Raw genomic sequence first — 21,263 nt, forward strand, 5'->3', positions numbered from 1 at the left:
TCTTGTTTATAAGAAAAGCTTTGGTGGTTATAACTGTAATGCATTACTACTATTATTAGTAGATTAATGAAAACTGTCATTTGTAGGTGCTGCCATGTGATGTCCACTTTGAAGTCTGTGTGGTATAAATGGAGTAAAACATCAATACAGTATTTATAGTTCAATGAGATGAAATGAAAGAAATGTCTCTGATGTTTAGGAAAAACAGTTTATTCAGCTGGGAAGCCGCGGGGGTCAAAGGTGAAGGGTCACTGTTGGATGCGGCGGATGGACTGGATCTGGGGGGTCTGGCTGTGGGAGCCGAACTCCTTGAAGTGTTTGTACTCGCCGCAGTGACGGTCGCACTCCATGATGTACTGGTAACCACGGTAACCGGGGTACTGGTAGCACACGAAGCTGTTGGGAGACGGGCGGGCGTCAGAAAGCGCGGCGCTAGGAGAAGCGAGGGGTTAGAGGTCACTCACCTTCCCGACTGGACCCGCAGAGAGCCCACTTCGTTGTTGCACCAGCCCATGGCCTGCAGGGAGGGGTAGTCGTCGCTCAGCTCGCCTTTACGACCCAGGAAGTTCTCCCGCTCAAAGATGGTCATGCGACACTCCCGGTGGTTCTGCGGGGGACAAAAAGGAGGCGCTCAGGTGGACTCAGGAAGGTGCCACGGTTCTCCGCGTGGACCCCACTCACGGCACATGCGATGGGCCGGAAGGAGGTCAACCTCTCAATGTGGTAGGCGTTGCTTCCGCCGAAGGCGTCGCACTGCGGGTACTCGCCGCGCTCAAGAACCAACTGCTGGCCCTGGAAGGAGGCGTGCTCGTAACCCACCCAGCTGCAAGGAACACAGACCCCAGGACATTGTTGTTACACATTGTTGTTGTTACACACTCTTAGACCTGTTTAGACATTGTTGTTACACACTGTTAGACCTGTTTAGACTTTGTTGTTACACACTGTTAGACCTGTTTAGACATTGTTGTTACACACTGTTAGACCTGTTTAGACTTTGTTGTTACACACTGTTAGACCTGTTTAGACATTGTTGTTACACACTGTTAGACCTGTTTAGACATTGTTGTTACACACTCTTAGACCTGTTTAGACATTGTTGTTACACACTCTTAGACCTGTTTAGACATTGTTGTTAGACACTGTTAGACCTGTTTAGACATTGTTGTTAGACGTTGTTGTCAGACATTGTTGTTAGACACTGTTAGACCTGTTTAGACATTGTTGTTACACACTGTTAGACCTGTTTAGACATTGTTGTTACACACTGTTAGACCTGTTTAGACTTTGTTGTTACACACTGTTAGACCTGTTTAGACTTTGTTGTTAGACACTGTTAGACCTGTTTAGACATTGTTGTTACACACTGTTAGACCTGTTTAGACATTGTTGTTACACACTGTTAGACCTGTTTAGACTTTGTTGTTACACACTGTTAGACCTGTTTAGACATTGTTGTTACACACTGTTAGACCTGTTTAGACATTGTTGTTAGACACTGTTAGACCTGTTTAGACATTGTTGTTAGACGTTGTTGTCAGACATTGTTGTTAGACACTGTTAGACCTGTTTAGACATTGTTGTTACACACTGTTAGACCTGTTTAGACATTGTTGTTAGACATTGTTGTCAGACATTGTTGTTGTTAGACATTGTTGTCAAACATTGTTGTTAGACATTGTTTTTAGACATTGTTGTTGATGTACATTGTTGTCAAACATTGTTGTTAGACACTGTTGTCAAACATTGTTTTTAGACACTGTTGTCAAACATTGTTGCCAGACATTGTTGTTAGACATTTTTAAACATTGTTGTTAGACATTGTTGTTAGACATTTTTAAACATTGTTGTTAGACATTGTTGTTAGACATTTTTAAACATTGTTGGACATTGCTACACAACGTTGTTACACACTGTTACACTTTGTGAGACCTGTTTAAACATTGTTGGGTATTGCCAGACATTGTTGTTGAACATTGTTGCTAAGTATTGGCGTTAGGCATTTAAAACATTGTTAGACATTGTTACACAATTTAAACATTATTGGACATTTTTGTCAAACATTTTAAACATTGTTGTTAAACACTGTTGGACATTGTCATTGTTAAACATTGTTAGACATTTTAAACATGATCACACATTGTTGTTAGACATTGTTACACATTTTTAAACATTGTTGTCAAACATTGGTACATATTGTTAGACGTTTTTGAACATTGATGGGAATTTTTACACATTGTTGTGAGACAGTGTTAGACATCTTTAAACATGGTTACACGCTGTTAGACATGGTTACACATTCTTAGGCATTGTTGTTAGACATTGGACATTGTTGTTAGACATTTTTGTTGGACATTGTTACACACTGTTAGACATGGTTACACATTGTTAGGCATTGTTGTTAGACATTGGACATTGTTGTTAGACATTGTTGCCAGACTTTGTTACGCAATGTTTTAACATTGTTACACATTGTTAGACATTGGACATTGTTGTTAGACATTGGACATTGTTGTTAGACATTGTTGCCAGACTTTGTTACGCAATGTTTTAACATTGTTACACATTGTTAGACATTGGACATTGTTGTTAGACATTGGACATTGTTGTTAGACATTGTTGCCAGACTTTGTTACACATTTTTAAGACATTTTTAAACATTGTTACACATTGTTGGACATTGTTAGACATTGTTGCCAGACATTGTTAAGACATTTTTAAACATTGTTACACATTGTTGGACATTGTTAGACATTGTTGCCAGACATTGTTAAGACATTTTTAAACATTGTTACACATGGTTGGGCATTGTTAGACATTGTTGTTACACATTGTTGCCAGACATTGTTACACATTAAGACATTTTTAAACATTGTTACACATTATTGTTGGACATTGTTATACACTATTCCACATGGTTACAAGTTGATGGGCATTGTTACACATTGTCAGACATTGTTACACATTGTCTGACAATGTGTAACATGTGTCTTAGACATTGTTGTTAGACATAGTTAAACACCGTTACACATTATTGTTGGACATTGTTATACACCGTTAGACATAGTTTGGCGTTATTAGACATGATTAAAAATTGTAAGACATTGTTGGACATCGTTACACATTGTTGGACATTGTTACACATTGTTAGACATTGTTGTTAGATATTATCACCCATTGTTGTTAGACATGAAACTTTGTTGTTGGACATAGTTAAACATTGTTACACATCATTGTTGGACATTGACAGACACCGTTAAGACATGGTTACACATAGTTTGGCATTGTTAGACATAATTTTAAAATTGTAAGACATTGTTGGATATTGTTGTTTGGCATTGATGTTAGATATTATCAGCCATTGTTGTTAGACATTGTAGTTGGACGTTGGTAAACATTGTTACACATTGTTGTTGGACATTGTTAGACATTGTTGGACACTCACGCTCCACTCTCCACCCGCAGGGAGCGCACGGTCTCGAAGCCCAACTCCATCACGTTGCTGCACTCGGACGTGAACTCATGGCGGCGGCCCTGGAAGCACTCCTCGTCGAACACGATGATCTACACCAGAGAGGTCACAGAGTTAGAGCGTCCTGGTCATTGCTGTTCCTAATGAAGTGGCCATAGAGTGCGGCGCTCTTCACCCACCTTCCAGTGTCCAGAGAACTTGGTGCAGTGGTGAGTCATGATGTCTGCAAGCAGAGACACGGGTCAGAACCAGGAAGCCACGTTAGAAAAGTTCTAAAGAAGCACAACTATCCCAACCAGACTGTCAGGGTCTGTTTGCATTGGGGCCCATCTTCACCTGCATGGGAGCTTCATTTTTGACCCCACGCTGGGGGTCCAGGCACTGCTGAATGAGGGGGTCTGGGCGGGCGATGGGCACTCACCTTACTCTGATGATCTTTGCTGCTGACAGTGAGAGCAGCCTGGCGCCCCCTCCCTTTTAAAGCCTCCCCTGGCAGGAGGCCATCCTGAAAGGCCCGCTCAGCAGAGGGGCGTGGCCTTGCCTCCTTTGTGCCCCCCCAACAAAGGTGGCTTTAATCCGTGGACCACTAGAAATGCAGACGCCACATTATCAGATGGGAAGGGGACGGCGACCTGGCACCTGAGGACCGCCGTGTGGACGATGATGAAGACCTAGCATGCAAATGAGCTCATTAGAAGGTAAAGGTCAGAGGTCGCTGACCTTGTGAAAATACAGCATCTCCTCAATTACAATACAAAATATTAAAACTGATATACAATCTGAAAAAACAAATATATGATCATAATCAATGTATATCATTTGAATATACTTTCAATAAAAATCAACATGACATCAAATATCTAACTAAATACATAAAGTAAACGGAGTAGATGAAAATAAAAATCAACATGACATAAATTATCCAAATAAATACATAAAGTAGAGTAAATAGAGTACATGAAAATAAAAATCAACATGACATAAAATATCCAAATAAATACATAAAGTACATAAAGTAAACGGAGTACATGAAAATAAAAAGCAACATGACTCGAGCACCCCCCCGCAAAAGGGACAAGCGGTAGAAAATGCATTGATGGATGGATTACATAAAATATCCAAATAATACATAAAGTACATGAAGTAGAGTAAATGGAGTACATGAACATAAAAATCGACATAAAATATCCAAATACATAAAGTAGAGTAAATAGAGTACATGAAAATTAAAGTCAACATGACATAAAATATCCAAATAAATACATAAAGTACATAAAGTAGAGTAAATGGAGTACATGAAAATAAAAAGTAACATAACTAGGGATGTCCGATAATATCGGCCTGCCGATATTATCGGCCGATAAATGCGTTAAAATGTAATATCGGAAATTATCGGTATTGTTTTTTTTAATTATCTGTATCGGTTTTTTAAATTTTTTATTTATTTATTTATTAAATCAACATAAAAAACACAAGATACACTTACAATTAGTGCACCAACCCAAAAAACCTCCCTCCCCCCATTTCTTTCTGTTATCAATATTCTGGTTCCTACATTATATATCAATATATATCAATACAGTCTGCAAGGGATACAGTCCGTAAGCACACATGATTGTGCGTGCTGCTGCTCCACTAATAGTACTAACCTTTAACAGTTAATTTTACTCATTTTCATTCATTACTAGTTTCTATGTAACTGTTTTTATATTGTTTTACTTTCTTTTTTATTCAAGAAAATGTTTGTAATTTAGTTATCTTATTTTATAATTTTTTTAAAAAGTACCTTATCTTCACCATACATGGTTGTCCAAATTAGGCATAATAATGTGTTAATTCCACGACTGCATATATCGGTTGATATCGGTATCGGTTGATATCGGTATCGGTTGATATCGGTATCGGTAATTAAAGAGTTGGACAATATCGGAATATCGGATATCGGCAAAAAGCCATTATCGGACATCCCTAAACATAACATAAAATATCCAAATAATACATAGAGTACATGAAGTTGAGTAAATGGAGTACATGAACATAAAAATCGACATAAAATATCCAAATAAATACACAAAGTATAGTAAATAGAGTACATGAAAATAAAAATCAACATGACATAAAATATTAGTGGTGTGGGGAAAAATAGATTCGAATTCGAATCGCGATTCTCACGTTGTGCGATTCAGAATCGATTCTCATTTTTAAAAAAATCGATTTTTAAATTTTTAAAATTTTTAAAAATTTTTTATTTTAATTAATCAATCCAACAAAACAATACACAGCAAAACCATAACAATGCAATCCAATTCCAAAAGCAAACCCGAGCCAGCAACACTCAGAACTGCAATAAACAGCAATTGAGAGGAGACACAAACACCACACACAACAAACCAAAAGTAGTGAAACAAAAATGGATATGATCAACAACAGTATCAATATTAGTTACAATTTCAACATAGCAGTGATTAAAAATCCCTCATTGACATTATCATTAGACATTTATAAAAAATTTAAAAAAAGAACAATAGTGTCACAGTGGCTTACACTTGCATCGCATCTCATAAGCTTGACAACACACTGTGTCCAATATTTTCACAAAGATAAAATAAGTCGTATTTTTGGTTCATTTAATAGTTGAAACAAATGTACATTATTGCAATCAGTTAGTCTACTACTCTGCTTGCATGTCAGCAGACTGGGGTAGATCCTGCTGAAATCTATGTATTCCATGAATAGACAATCCTTTTGAATTGGGAAAATATCGTTTTTGAATCGAGAATTGTGTTGAATCGGAAAAAAAAAAGATTTTGAATCGAATCGTGACCCCAAGAATCGATATTGAATCGATTCGCAGCCCTATAAAATATCCAAATAAATACATCAAGTACATAAAGTAAACGGAGTACATGAAAATAAAAATCAACATGACATAAAATATCCAAATAAATACATCAAGTACATAAAGTAAACGGAGTACATGAAAATAAAAATCAACATGACATAAAATATCCAAATATATACATAAAGTACATAAAGTAGAGTAAACATGACATGCACAAATGACTGAGACGGTTCATTTTTTTCCTGATGTTGTGCGAGATCCAGCAGGATTAGTGGTGATAATCTGTACGTATGAAACATGTTAATCCTTCTTCTATAGCACAAATCATCACATTTGAGGGGATTTAATCCCAAAACAATCCTTCTGTAATCCATGTATTAGTAAGTAATAGCTAGCTTCTCTCCAGCCACCGAACACTTAGCATATTAGCCAGTTTATTGGAACATCAGTCAGTGTGTTAGCACATTAGCATGGTATATGATAGTAGTTACCATATTAGCTGGTTAGTTAGCATGTGAGCCAGTTAGTTAGCATATGAGCTTTTTAGTTATCACATCAGTCATTTAGTTATTAAATTAGCTGGGTAATTACCATATGAATCAGTTAGATAGTATATGGAAGTTAATTAGCATATAAGTAAATTAGCACATGAGTGAGATTGCACCTCAGTCTCTTAATTAGCATGCAAGACAGATAGTTAGTATTAGTAACATATCAGACAGTGAGTTAGCACATCTGTCAGTTATCACATTAGCCAGGTATTTAACATATTAGCTAGTTAGTTAACACACCAGTTAGGGGTTTAGCGCATTAGTCAATGAGCGAGCACATCAGTTAGTTAACTAGTTTATTAACATGCAAGCCAGTTAGTTAATATATAACCCAGTTTATTGGAACATCAGTCAGTGTGTTAGCACATTAGCATTGTAAGTACCATATGATAGTAGTTACCATATTAGCTGGTTAGTTAGCATGTGAGCCAGTTAGTTGGCATATGCGCCAGCTATTTAGCATATGCGCTTTTTAGTTATCACATCAGTCATTTAGTTATTAAATTAGCTGGCCAATTACCATATGAACCAGTTAGTTGGCATATGCGCCAGCTATTTAGCATATGCGCTTTTTAGTTATCACATCAGTCATTTAGTTATTAAATTAGCTGGCCAATTACCATATGAACCAGTTAGATAGTACATGGAAGTTAATTAGCATATAAGTAAGTTAGCACATGAGTGAGTTTGCACCTCAGTCTCTTAATTAGCATGCAAGCCAGATAGTTAGTATAAGTAACATATCAGACAGTGAGTTAGCACATCTGTCAGTTATCACATTAGCCAGGTAGTTAACATATTAACTAGTTAGTTAACACATCAGTTAGTGGTTTAGCGCATTAGTCAATGAGCGAGCACATCAGTTAGTTAACTAGTTTATTAACATGTAAGCCAGTTAGTTAATATACAACGCAGTTTGTTGGAAAGTGAGCCAATTTAGTTAAGTTTAGTAGGCAACTTAGCACATTAGACAAGTAGTTAGCATGTGTGTTGGGTAGTTAGTATATTACCTAGTTAATTAGCACATCAGTAAGTTAGTTAACACTACAGCCATTTAGTTAGCATATCAGTAAGTTTGTTAGCACATTAGCTGGGTAATTAGCATATGAACCAATTAGATAGTATATAAGACAGTTAATTAGCATATAACATAGCTAGTTAGTATATGAGCCAGCTAGTTATAACATTAGTGAGATAGTTAGCATATGAGCCAGTTATTTAGCATATAAGTTAGCACATGGGTGAATTTGCACCTCAGTCTGTTAAGTAGCATACGAGCCAGGTAGTTAGCATATGAGGTAGCTAAGTAACATATCAGACAGTGAGTTAGCACATCAGTCAGTTAGTTAATATATGACCCACATAGTTAGCATGTAAGCCAGTTAGTTAGTACATCATTTTTTTTATCAAATTATCCAGCTAGTTAGCACACCAGTTAGTGAAATAGCACATTTGTCAGTGAGATTGCACACCAGTCAACTAACTTCTAGTGGACTTACATGTTAGCTACCTTAACATGCAAGTCAGTTAGTTAGCATATCATCCAGCTAGTTAGCATATGAGCCAGAAAGTTGTCTATGCTAGCTAATCAGCTTATCAGTCAGCGAGTGAGAAATTTAGCACATTAGATGGGTAGTTAACGTTTGAGTCAGTTATATAGCATATTACCTAGTTAGTCAGCATATAACATAGCTAGTTAGCATAAGTAATGGTTAGTTGCCATATTACCTCGTTAGTTAGCGTATCACGTGACAACCTCTGAGGAAGGCCACAGTTGTGGCCGAAATAAACACAGGTCTGGCTTTAAGAATAACAAAATCGCATAGACCTAATGAACCTCTTTAAATTAGCATATTGGATAGCTAGTTAGCATATGAGCCCGTTAGTTAGCACATCAGTCAATTAGTTAGCCCATCGGTCAGGTAGTTAACATGTAAGCTGGTTAATTAGCACATCAGTTAGACTTGGACACAAACTTTATTGATCCACAAGGGAAATTGTTGCACACAGTACGTAGCTCAGTTACAAAGGATGGAAAGGGTAAGGATGGAAAAGATAATGCAGGTATAAAGTAGACTAAACATGTACCATAGTAGCAATATAAAATACAACATATATGTAATGTTTACATATATAGTATATATTATATACTATAGTTAGCACATTAGCCAGTTAGTTGGCATGTTAGCCAGATTGATTGATTGATTGATTGATTGAAACTTTTTTTAAGTAGATTGCACAGTACAGTACGTATTCCGTACAATTGACCACTAAGTGGTAACACCCGAATAAGTTTTTCAACTTGTTGAAGTCGGGGTCCACTTAAATTGATTCATGGTAATTAGCATATGAGACATCTACAGTTATCACATCAGTTAGTTAACATATTAACCAAATGGTAAGCATCTAAGATAGTTAGCATGGACAAGCATGTAGCAGCTGATGAGTGGAATCACAGTTAGCATACATGCTACTATAGCCAGTTAGCATACATAGGTTAGAAAACCTCATATTAGTTTAAGACAAGCAGAAGCTAATTAGCAAGTAGCATGTGCAAAAGTAGATATTTATGTGAGATGTAGTTTGTTGTGTGTCTAAATGAAAGTGTGTTTCAATGAGGTTTGATGAGCTACTAATTGTGTTTGTTGTGTGTCAGAGATGACATCATTGTCGGTTCGTTACATTCTTGTCTTTCAGCCCCCAAAGCTACACCAGCCTGAAATGCCGCGCTCAGCGCTTTCCTTTCCTGGTCAAAGTGCTTACAGGCTTCCAGGCCTTGCCATGACCCGCTTGGCTTTGGCCCGATCCGACTGTGATGACAAAGCCTTTCTTTTGTGCCGGCGCCGTCCGCGCTCCACCTTTGCCAGACTATATAAGCCGGACCGGAGCTGGACGACACCATCTTGGTTCAGTCTGCCTCACGCCGCACTGCAGGACAGACCCTACCCAGGTAAGTACGCACACCCGCACAAGCTAACGTCCTCATCCGTCACCTACGTCTCCCACCCAGACTCACCTGAAGCCCCCCGCCATGTCTCAAATCGCCAAGACCGCCTCCAGCCTGGGCTCCGACCCCAAGGACAAGGGAGTCCCGACCCCGGCCGCCTCCAGCAAGGCCACCAAGACGGGCGAGCCCGGCGCCGGGTCCTTCAGGGTGAGTCAGCCTGGGGGTCAGGACCTAAGTACTCGGTAGAGGTGTACTGAGAGTTCTGTGCGTGCAGATCATGCTGTTCGACCAGGAGAACTTCCAGGGCAGGATGGTGGAGCTCCAGAGCGAGTGCGTCAACATTTGTGATCGAGGCCTGGATCGGGTCAGAAGTCTCATCGTGGACAGCGGCCCGTAAGAGGACACCCCTCCCCTCCCCCGGAGACAAGTTGATGTGTGGACCTGTGCACTCATGGCTCTGTATGTCTACACCCCCTCCCCAACCTCCCCCCTACCCCCATGCCGCCGCACCCCCCCCTCTTCCAGCTTTGTTGCTTTTGAGCAGACCAACCTCCGTGGCGAGATGTTCATCCTGGAGAAGGGAGAGTATCCTCGCTGGGACACCTGGAGCAACTCCTACCGCAGCGACTGCCTCATGTCGCTCAGGCCCATCCGCATGGTACTGCCCACTGACCCCCCCACACTAGAACCACACTGATGTTTAGCATGTGTTTAGCATGATGCTTATGATAGAGCACTGGCTTGTTGTCGACAGGACAGCATGGAGCACAAGATCTGCCTGCACGAGCTCTCTGACTTCAAGGGCAACAAGATGGAGATCCAGGAGGATGACGTTCCAACCCTGTGGGCGCACGGCTTCTGTGACAGAGTGGGCAGCGTGAGGGTGCCCGGAGGAGCGTAAGTTTACCTTTTGACTCTTTCGAAAGAAACCTTCCACACATATTGTTCGTGTCAGGACGATGTGGGCCACAATCTTCTTGTCCGTCATACCATCACAAGTTGCATCATGACATATCAAGTTATACCATGAATCGATTAACGTGGACCCCGACTTAAACAAGTTGAAAAACGTATTCGGGTGTTACCATTTAGTGGTCAATTGTAGGGAATATGTACTGTACTGTGCAATCTACTAATGAAAGTTTCAATCAATCTATCAAACAAGTCGTATCATCACAAGGCCGAGAGCCGACTCCACGGCCTTCTTGTTTGACACTTAAATATTGTCTAAAAATGCAAAAATATGTTATCAAACATTTTCTGAATAGAAAAAAATACTAATAATGATGATTTCAAAGCAAGTTATCCATCAAATTGTGCAATGTAAAAGTAGCAGTATATGTCATGGTCACATTGTGGGTTTTTTCAGCAATTTTCTCTAAATGAAAAAAAATACTGTACTTTTTTTACTGTAATAAACTGCGCTGCCGTTTCGGCATTTACAGTAATACACCGAAAAATCCTACACTTGTTGATTTGCAGTAAAAAAAATTTTAAGAAAACTAGTAAAAAAATTTTACTGTAAAATTGCAACAAAAAAAAAAAAAAAAGACATTTTACAGTAAAATTCTGGCAACTGACTGCCTTTTTTTTTTTTTTTTTTTTTAACCATGAAAACTGCAGTACTGTTTTTCCATTCCCAGTAAAATACACTACATTTTGAGGTGAAATTATTGCAACTTACCATATTTTTTTTTACATTTTAGTTTTTTAAAAGTCTACTATTGCATTCAAAAAATGGTGTAATAATATTATTCACAAACATAACTGCCATGTGGCCCTTGGTAAAAAAACAAAACACTTTGACACCTAAAATGTCCACGTGAAGCCTCGGTGTCAAACGTGCTGAGTGTTTGTGGTTTTGTTGTTGGAATCAAGAAGAATTGTTCACAGCAACACAAACACACTCTGACATTTTCTTTTCTCTCATTCAAAACTGCTGAGCAAAATGTTTTAATGGAACCAAACATCCCCCTCGTGTGGACTAACTGTGTATTGCAACTCTTTGAAAGATTCAAATAAACCCGGTCTCAGGTGGAATACTTGTTTCAGTACACTTACGTACATTAAGATGGAATACTTGTTTCAGTACACTTACGTACCTTAAGATGGAATACTTGTTTCAGTACACTTAAGATGGAATACTTGTTTCAGTACACTGAAGATGGAATACTTGTTTCAGTACAATGAAGATGGAATACTTGTTTCAGTACACTGAAGATGGAATACTTGTTTCAGTACACTTACGTACCTTAAGATGGAATACTTGTTTCAGTACACTAAAGATGGAATACTTGTTTCAGTACACTGAAGTACTTAAGATGGAATAATTGTTTCAGTATACTTAAGATGAAATACTTGTTTCAGTACACTGAAGTACCTTAAGATGGAATTGTTTCAGTGAACTTCAGATGGAATACTGGTTTCAGTACACTTAAGATGGAATACTTGTTTCAGTACCCTTAAGATGGAATACTTGTTTCAGTACACTGAAGTACCTTAAGATGAAATAGTAGTTTCAGTACACTTAAGATGGAATACTTGTTTCAATACACTTAAGTACCTTAAGATGGAATACTTGTTTCAGTACACTTAAGATGGAATGCTTGTTTCAGTACACTTAAGATGGAATACTGGTTTTAGGAAACTTAAGATGGAATACTTGTTTCAGTACACTTAAGTACCTTAAGATGGAATACGTGTTTCAGTACACTTAAGATGGAATGCTTGTTTCAGTACACTTAAGATGGAATACTGGTTTTAGTAAACTTAAGATGGAATACTTGTTTTAGTACACTGAAGTACCTTAAGATGGAATACTTGTTTCAGTACACTTAAGTACCTTAAGATGGAATTCTTGTTTCAGTACACTTAAGTACCTGAAGATGGAATTATTGTTTCAGTACACTTAAATTGAGTACTTGTTTTAGTACACTTAAGATGGAATACTTTGTTTCAGTACACTTAAGATGGAATTCTTGTTTCAGTACACTTAAGATGGAAGACTTGTTTCAGTACCTTAAGATGGAATACTTGTTTCAGTACACTGAAGTACCTTAAGATGGAATTCTTGTTTCAGTACACTTAAGATATCATACGTGTTTCAGTACACTTAAGATGGAAAACTTGTTTCAGTACACTTCAGATGGAATACTTGTTTTAGTACACTGAAGTACCTTAAGATGGAATACTTGTTTTAGTACACTTAAGTACCTTAAGATGGAATTCTTGTTTAGTTACACTTAAGTACCTGAAGATGGAATTCTTGTTTCAGTACACTTAAATGGAGTACTTGTTTTAGTACACTTAAGATGGAATACTTTGTTTCAGTACACTTAAGATGGAATACTTGTTTCAGTACACTTAAGATGAAATACTTGTTTTAGTACACTTAAGATGGAATACTTGTTTCAGTACACTTAAGATGGAATACTTTGTTTCAGTACACTTAAGATGGAATACTTGTTTCAGTACACTTAAGATGGAATACTTGTTTTAGTACACTTAAAATGGAATACTTGTTTCAGTAGACTTAATATGTAATACTAGTTTCAGTACAGTTAAGATGTAATACTTGGTTTCAGTAGACTTAAGATGAAATACTTGTTTTAGTACACTTAATATGGAATACTTGTTTCAGTAGACTTAAGATGTAATACTTGGTTTCAGTAGACTTAAGTAGAGGGTTGAATAAGAAGCTGAGGTGTGCTCCTGCTCAGGTGGGTGGGCTACCAGTACCCGGGCTACAGAGGCTACCAGTACCTGTTTGAGAGTGGAGACTTCCGGCACTACAACGACTTCTCGGCCCTGCAGCCTCAGATCCAGTCGGTGCGTCGCATCAGGGACATGCAGTTCCACCAGAGAGGTTGCTTCACCTTCACCTCCTCCAGCAAGTGAGCCACACCCGCTGGTGCAGCTTTTTACCCTCCACTGACTCCTTTCTCTCCATCCCGGGAAAGACCACGGACTTTTTATGGTGCTAACTAATAAAACACGTTGTGGAACAAAAACAATCAAACCTCCGGCCTGCTTCGCCTTTTACCTTTTACTCCATCACACCTGGCGTGATGTCATTGCATGTGAGACAGGTGTCAACATAGTTCCATGTACCTGGGGAGTTGGACGTGCGTACCCACGGTCACCAGGGCGGGATTCAAGATGGCCACATCTACGGAAGCTATTTTTTTGCCTTTGCCTTGTCTGAAATAAACAAGTTACGGGAAAACATGGACTCTTTCTTCAACCTTCAAACATGGTGGGTGAGGAGAAAACTCTATATACCACTTGCTAAACATTCTATATACCACTTGCTAAACATTCTATATACCACTTGCTAAACATTCTATATACCACTTGCTAAACATTCTATATACCACTTGCTAAACATTCTATATACCACTTGCTAAACATTCTATATACCACTTGCTAAACATTCTATATACCACTTGCTAAACAAACTATATACCACTTGCTAAACATTCTATATACCACTTGCTAAACATTCTATATACCACTTGCTAAACATTCTATATACCACTTGCTAAACATTCTATATACCACTTGCTAAACAAACTATATACCACTTGCTAAACATTCTATATACCACTTGCTAAACAAACTATATACTACTTGCTAAACATTCTATATACCACTTGCTAAACATTCTATATACCATTTGCTAAACATTCTATATACCACTTGCTAAACATTCTATATACCATTTGCTAAACATTCTATATACCACTTGCTAAACAAACTATATACTACTTGCTAAACAAACTATATACCACTTGCTAAACATTCTATATACCACTTGCTAAAAGGATCTATACTGTATATACCACTTGTTAAAAGGATCTACACTATATATACCACTTGCTAAAAGGATTTATACGGTACATACCACTTGCTAAAAGGATCTATACTGTATATACCACTTGCTAAAAGGATCTATACTGTATATACCACTTGCTAAAAGGATCTATACTGTATATACCACTTGCTAAAAGGATCTATACGGTATATACAACTTGCTAAAAGGATCTATACTGTATATACCACTTGCTAAAAGGATCTATGCTATATATACCACTTGCTAAAAGGATCTATACGGTATATACCACTTGCTAAAAGGATCTATACTGTATATACCACTTGCTAAAAGGAGCTATACTGTATATACAACTTGCTAAAAGGAGCTATACTGTATATACAACTTGCTAAAAGGATCTATACTGTATATACCACTTGCTAAAAGGATCTATACTGTATATACCACTTGCTAAAAGGATCTATACTGTATATACCACTTGCTAAAAGGATCTATATGGTATATACCACTTGCTAAAAGGATCTATACAGTATATACCACTTGCTAAACAATCTATACTGTATATACCACTTGCTAAAAGGATCTATACGGTATATACCACTTGCTAAAAGTATCTATACGGTATATACCACTTGCTAAAAGGATCTATACTGTATATACCACTTGCTAAAAGGATCTATACTGTATATACCACTTGCTAAAAGGATCTATACTGTATATACCACTTGCTAAAAGGATCTATACTGTATATACCACTTGCTAAAAGGATCTATACGGTATATACCACTTGCTAAAAGGATCTATACAGTATATACCACTTGCTAAACAATCTATACTGTATATACCACTTGCTAAAAGGATCTATACTGTATATACCACTTGCTAAAAGGATATATACTGTATATACCACTTGCTAAAAGGATCTAAACAGTATATACCACTTGCTAAAAGGATCTATACTGTATATACCACTTGCTAAAAGGTTATATACTGTATATACCACTTGCTAAAAGGATCTATACTGTATATACCAATTGCTAAAAGGATCTAAACAGTATATACCACTTGCTAAAAGGATCTATACTGTATATACCACTTGCTAAAAGGATCTATACTGTATATACCACTTGCTAAAAGGATCTATACGGTATATACCACTTGCTAAAAGGATCTATACAGTATATACCACTTGCTAAACAATCTATACTGCATATACCACTTGCTAAAAGGATCTATACTGTATATACCACTTGCTAAAAGGATATATACTGTATATACCACTTGCTAAAAGGATCTAAACAGTATATACCACTTGCTAAAAGGATCTATACTGTATATACCACTTGCTAAAAGGATCTATACTGTATATACCACTTGCTAAAAGGATCTATACTGTATATACCACTTGCCAAAAGGATCATATAGACTACAGTAAGGTCCAACAACACATGGTATATGGCTGGTTTAGTGTCTGATTGAATGCTAAAAACGTTATGACAGACCACCTTAAAAAACAGAATGGAATTTTAATTTTTTTTGACCAAATGAGACACCATGAAAATAAAGAATGTGGGGTTTACAATATTAACTATGCAGGATAAAACACTGAATATTGACAACATATGAACGTCACACCCCCTCTCCATCCACATATTTTACAATCAAGCGAAACGAAACAAAAATGCAACAAACACAGCAAAATATGAACACGAATGGTAAAAAAAAAAAACTCCACCTACAATCTGATACATCTGATATATCACTAAACTTTAGAATTTTGGTGTAAAAATCTCCTTTTCAGGCTCGCTCTGGAAACACTCTGTGGAAACGCTCCCCACCCACACTGCTTGGTACCTCGTCTGAGCTGCTGTGACTTAGATTACTGTAGTAACTAATTAGATTACCATAGTAACTAATTAGATTATCATAGTAACTAATTAGATTACCATAGTCACTAATTAGGTTTCTGTAGTAACTAATTAGATTACCATAGTAACTAATTTGATTATCATAGTAACTAATTAGATTACCATAGTGACATCGGAGGTCAATTATGTCATGTAAATATAATGTATTATTGTTCTAATTACATGTCATGTAAATATAATGTATTATTGTTATAATTACATGTCATGTAAATATAATGTATTATTGTTCTAATTACATGTCGTGTAAATATAATGTATTATTGTTATAATTACATGTCATGTAAATATAATGTATTATTGTTCTAATTACATGTCGTGTAAATATAATGTATTATTGTTCTAATTACATGTCATGTAAATATAATGTATTATTGTTCTAATTACATGTCGTGTAAATATAATGTATTATTGTTCTAATTACACAGAATGTGTAAGTTGGGCTGACCATATTCTGAAATCCCCAAAAGAGGACATATATGCGTGCCAAGGCGGGGACTAGGTGAAAATTTGCCAATGATACTCGAACTTGCTTTATAAATACTATATTTATTTAAATAAAGCATTTTTCTCCTCTGTTGACAGCAGTGTTGGCGCTAGGAATTTTCAAAATGGGGTCCCAGGGACCCCATCAAGTAATAAAAATGGGGTACCACAGTAAAATTGTGGGGTCCCACTTTCTCAATATTGGGCTAATCAGAAGTCTAGATTACGACTCGGAGAGAGTAGGACAGACAATTAAATGCTTAAAATGATACTGGTATTATTTAAATATGTACAGTGCAACAAATAGTGGACAGACATTGATAGGAATGGCAATTCAAAACATAAGAAAAAAACAAAGGAATCTCAACAAACAATGTTGGTTTAGTTAATTGATTAAGAGTTCAGGTAATTCATACAAGGTGGTATCACAAGTTCTTAAAGTTCATAGGAGTCATATGAGACTGATCGCAGTCCATATGCGCATTCACAGTTTATACGGCCACACGGGTTGGGGTTGTGGATATGGCGGTTTGTAGTGACAGTTCAGTTTATGGGCAGGGTGTGTATGAGGTAGTGCAAAGAGCTGCAGAGTAATGAGATGCGAGGCAAGGGGTTCGGCTATAAGCCGCCTATACCGGCCGGAGCAGAGCAGGTGGAGTTCAGGGGTTGAGAGGTGGAGATCCTTGGGCTCGGGCTCAAGGTCTATCTACAGCTCGCCATCCAAGACTTAGGGACCTGGGGCCGTACTTATCAAGCTTCTTAGAGTGCCATTTTACACTTAAGTCCTGAGAATTTGCGAAATTTAGTCCTACTCTCAAACTTAAGAATAAAAGCTTTTTATCAACGTTCTTAAGTCTAAGAATCACTCCTACTCTCCACGATATTTAAGAGACCTTCAGAGGTGTCTTAAGTGGTTAGGAGTTGCCAGCAGGGGATGGCACTGAGGCGAGAGAGACGTGCGCGAACGTTCAGGGAACGGAACAATGTTTTGTTTTTTTTTGATGACGAGCAGCTGATCAAACGGTATTGTTTAGACAGAGCGGATATTATTTTTGTCACAGATTTAATACTTTTCGATTCCTTGTTGATTTCTGCATGTGTCTGCAGTGGGCTAGTATATATAGAGCCACCCACACCAGTTTCAAATTAGTTGCCTAATTAATGAATTGGAAAGAAAATGTTATGACAGTAGCGTATGTGTGTGGCCGTGAGGTGAGTGACATCAGTGAGTGTGTGGGCGAGAGAAGAGAGGGAGCGGTAGCGTGAGTGCCGGCGGGGACTAGTTTGTTTTGTATTATTTTGTAGTTTATTGTCAAAATATACACTCCCATTGTCCACTTAAATATTTCCAAGATATTTATTTATTCTTAGACAACGGATTCCCTTCCGTGATTGGTCATTTCTATGGACGCAGAAATGACGTCACCTAAAATTGCGTTTACGGCACATAGTAATGTCGTAATTCAGCTCTGAGTGTGACACTTAAGATTCAGTCCTACACTTCGCTGACAGTGTGAGTAAGACGCTTGATAACTAACTTTTAAGTGCAGCTTTCAGCCAAGAATTTATTTACTCTTAAGTCAACTCTTAGCAGACTTCTTAGGAGTAATTCCAAGAAGCTTGATAAGTACGGCCCCTGGCCTACACAGGAACCCGGAGTTCAATCAATGTGCGCAAATAAACATCAGCATTAAGTCATCTATTGTTCGACCTTCAATAAATAAGTTACACTTATTATTATATTAATATCATTATTAGCAATAATACTGCTAACATTAACAATATTAAACAATCCCATGTATGTACAAAATAACAAACACAACAGTACACAGTGTTGTCACTATGACGGGTGCAACATGAACAATATTAAACAATAGAAAATAACAGTGACGTCACTATGACGGGTGTAACATGAACAATAACAGTGACGTCACTATGACGGGTGTAACATTAACAATATTAAACCATAGAAAATAACAGTGACGTCACTATGACGGGAGTAACATTAACAATAACAGTGACGTCACTATGACGGGTGTAACAGTGTTCATTCATTGTCTTTACAATAGCATAAAAAGTGCAGATGGCCTGAAAACGCCACAACACTCAGTCACCATATGTAAGTACCCAAAATAAAGACTCGAAATAAATATAAATTTAATGGGATCAGAAACATTGGAGGAAACGGGATTAAAAGCCGATGCTAACCGCCCATAGACAATACATGGGTACAGCTAGTAGCTACTATTAGCAAACAGATTCACTTACCGACTCGGCTTAATAACACTCTCTCGTCGCAACTCGGCCCTGATGGTCGGCACCTATAAGTTTACAATTAGTTGTAAAATGTTGGACGTTTTTTTTTTTACGGTATGCAGGCAAACGACAACTTTAAAACATACCGGCTTCAGATGTCCCCAGGCTTAGCCACCGCACCTGGCAGCCATCTTGGGACGGTGGATCATATAGAGCGCGATAGGCTGCAGCGGGTCACGTGAGCGCTTGTGTTAAACTCGTGAGATTAAACGTGGAAACGGCGCAGGTAATATGAGGGGATGCCATGAGAGGAAATATGGCTTATTTCCCCACCCGTGTTACACGCACGCCTCCACACTTTGTTTTGTTTAACCCCTTCTTAACTCTGGACGTACATTGAAAATACACGCAACCCTAACTCAAAATGCCGGACATTTGAGGCATTGAAGAAACCCCGCCCGGACACCCCGGACATCCCCGCAAAAGAGGACATGTCCGGGTAAAAGAGGACGTATGGTCAGCCTAGTGTAAGTTACAAGAAAACACCTGAAGGTTGTTTGATGTTTTGTGAATATGTGGAACTATTGTCTCGTTGTGTCACTCCTACTGCAATAATTGTTGTGACACCTGCCTCTTTATATGTGTTGGACACGCCTTTCTACTTCCGTTTTGTCCACTTTATCAACATGGGAGGTAGGCAGAAAAGTGTGTTTATTGTCTCATTAAGAACTTAAGTTCACTATTTATTGTTCTGTTTTATCGTATTTTGTGTAGGGGCTCGACATTTGGCAGAAAAATATTGACTACAATTGTATTTCCGGTATCGTCAGGTATGTTTTTATTTCGCTGTGTCATCGTACGTGACTCCCTTTTTGTCCACGATATCAACGTGAGAGATAGGTGTTCAAGCCACGACAGAAAAGTGTATTTATTGTCTCTTTAAAAACTTAAGTTCACTATTTATTGTTCTGTTTTATCGTATTTGGTGTAGGGTAGGGGCTCGACAATTGGCGGAGAAATATTGACTACATTTGTATTTCCGGTATCGCCAGATGCATGCCGCGAGTAAAGTGCAGCTGAGCAGCTGCCCCCTGGTGGCGGGCGTGTTTATTACAGCCTACACACCGGATACACTCGGGCTGTTGGCATGGCAACACACAGAAGCCGACATGTGATTGGACAATAAATTAAAAAGATAAACGTACTGGACGCGCTAGCAAATAAAAGTAGACCACGGAACAGATAATAGGATAAAAGAACTAGAAGTCTACGTTAAAACTCTCTACCTCTAACAACCAAAAAGCTGTGAAAACTATGAAGCTGTGTTCCAAATTTAAGTTATTTACTGAAATTGAGTGAGTCTATGGTTTTGCACTTGGTTTTTATATATATATATTTTGCATTCTATTTTAGTTACTTAGAATTTACAACCCCCTGGCGCTGTTTTGTACTGTTTTTATACTGTTTTTGTACTTTGATTATTATTTCTCAACTGTTTGTAAATGTTGAGATTTATAAAAATCACAAAAAAAAAACAAATACTACTAGGATTAAGGTGGTAAATGTAGGTCAGTGTTTTAGTAAGCCTATCCACATTTTCATGGTTCTACAACGAGTTTGTTCTGAAGCAGAGGTGTCAAACAGGTTTAATGAGATGAGTTTGCCGAGTATACAAATGAGCTGACATTTTTTTTAACGTAAAGACCTGCTGTTCTCAATGTGTCCACTGGATGTCGCAATAGAGGCAGCACTTCCGTGTTTGGACACTACCTACTTAGGCTTTTTTTTGATTGATTGATTGAAGCTTTTATTAGTACATTGCACAGTACAGTACATATTCCGTACAATTGACCATTAAATGGTAACACCCGAATACGTTTTTCAACTTGTTTAAGTCGGGGTCCACGTTAATCAATTCATGGCTGCTTCTAACTTCATTGGGGCGGTATGGCT

General features: G+C 37.9%; 2 protein-coding genes and 1 long non-coding RNA gene across 4 annotated transcripts; 1 reads left to right on the forward strand and 2 right to left on the reverse strand.

Annotated features, from left to right (window-relative positions):
- Window positions 1-189: 189 nt before the first annotated feature.
- Window positions 190-4,008, reverse strand: cryba4 (crystallin, beta A4). 2 transcript variants are annotated; one of them, XM_062030842.1, is made up of 6 exons: window positions 3,894-4,008; window positions 3,652-3,695; window positions 3,446-3,564; window positions 682-823; window positions 465-607; window positions 190-396 (listed from the first exon to the last, which is right to left on the reverse strand). In XM_062030842.1, the coding sequence occupies exons 2-6, from the start codon at window positions 3,688-3,690 to the stop codon at window positions 249-251; spliced, it is 591 nt and encodes a 196-aa protein (XP_061886826.1). In that variant the 5' UTR covers window positions 3,691-3,695; window positions 3,894-4,008; the 3' UTR covers window positions 190-248. The 2 variants fall into 2 exon arrangements, with proteins under 2 accessions (XP_061886826.1, XP_061886827.1); XM_062030843.1 differs by having other exon boundaries at window positions 3,809-3,916.
- On the forward strand, window positions 3,318-14,031 carry crybb1 (crystallin, beta B1). The gene is made up of 7 exons (XM_062030840.1): window positions 3,318-4,170; window positions 9,563-9,815; window positions 9,876-10,019; window positions 10,087-10,205; window positions 10,338-10,470; window positions 10,567-10,709; window positions 13,532-14,031. Exons 2-7 carry the CDS (start codon window positions 9,681-9,683, stop codon window positions 13,707-13,709), a joined length of 852 nt encoding a protein of 283 aa, XP_061886824.1. The 5' UTR covers window positions 3,318-4,170; window positions 9,563-9,680; the 3' UTR covers window positions 13,710-14,031.
- LOC133638332 (uncharacterized) lies at window positions 13,472-19,601 on the reverse strand. Its single transcript, XR_009823608.1, has 3 exons — window positions 19,457-19,601; window positions 19,323-19,375; window positions 13,472-14,012 (listed from the first exon to the last, which is right to left on the reverse strand). It is a non-coding gene; the product is annotated as an uncharacterized LOC133638332 (long non-coding RNA).
- Window positions 19,602-21,263: the final 1,662 nt, after the last annotated feature.

Source organism: Entelurus aequoreus, linkage group LG21, assembly GCF_033978785.1.
Source record: "Entelurus aequoreus isolate RoL-2023_Sb linkage group LG21, RoL_Eaeq_v1.1, whole genome shotgun sequence".
NCBI classification, from domain to species: domain Eukaryota; kingdom Metazoa; phylum Chordata; class Actinopteri; order Syngnathiformes; family Syngnathidae; genus Entelurus; species Entelurus aequoreus.

Excerpts from the sequence above, each read along its gene's own strand:
- cryba4 (XM_062030842.1), bottom strand. The coding sequence starts at position 3,690 with ATGACTCACCACTGCACCAAGTTCTCTGGACACTGGAAG. Across the intron at positions 824-3,445 it reads CTGCGGGTGGAGAGTGGAGC|CTGGGTGGGTTACGAGCACG; the intron begins GTGAGTGTCCAA and ends TGTTCCTTGCAG. Across the intron at positions 608-681 it reads TCCGGCCCATCGCATGTGCC|AACCACCGGGAGTGTCGCAT; the intron begins GTGAGTGGGGTC and ends TGTCCCCCGCAG.
- crybb1 (XM_062030840.1), top strand. The coding sequence starts at position 9,681 with ATGACAAAGCCTTTCTTTTGTGCCGGCGCCGTCCGCGCTCCACCTTTG. Across the intron at positions 10,206-10,337 it reads CTCATCGTGGACAGCGGCCC|CTTTGTTGCTTTTGAGCAGA; the intron begins GTAAGAGGACAC and ends CCCCTCTTCCAG. Across the intron at positions 10,471-10,566 it reads CGCTCAGGCCCATCCGCATG|GACAGCATGGAGCACAAGAT; the intron begins GTACTGCCCACT and ends TGTTGTCGACAG.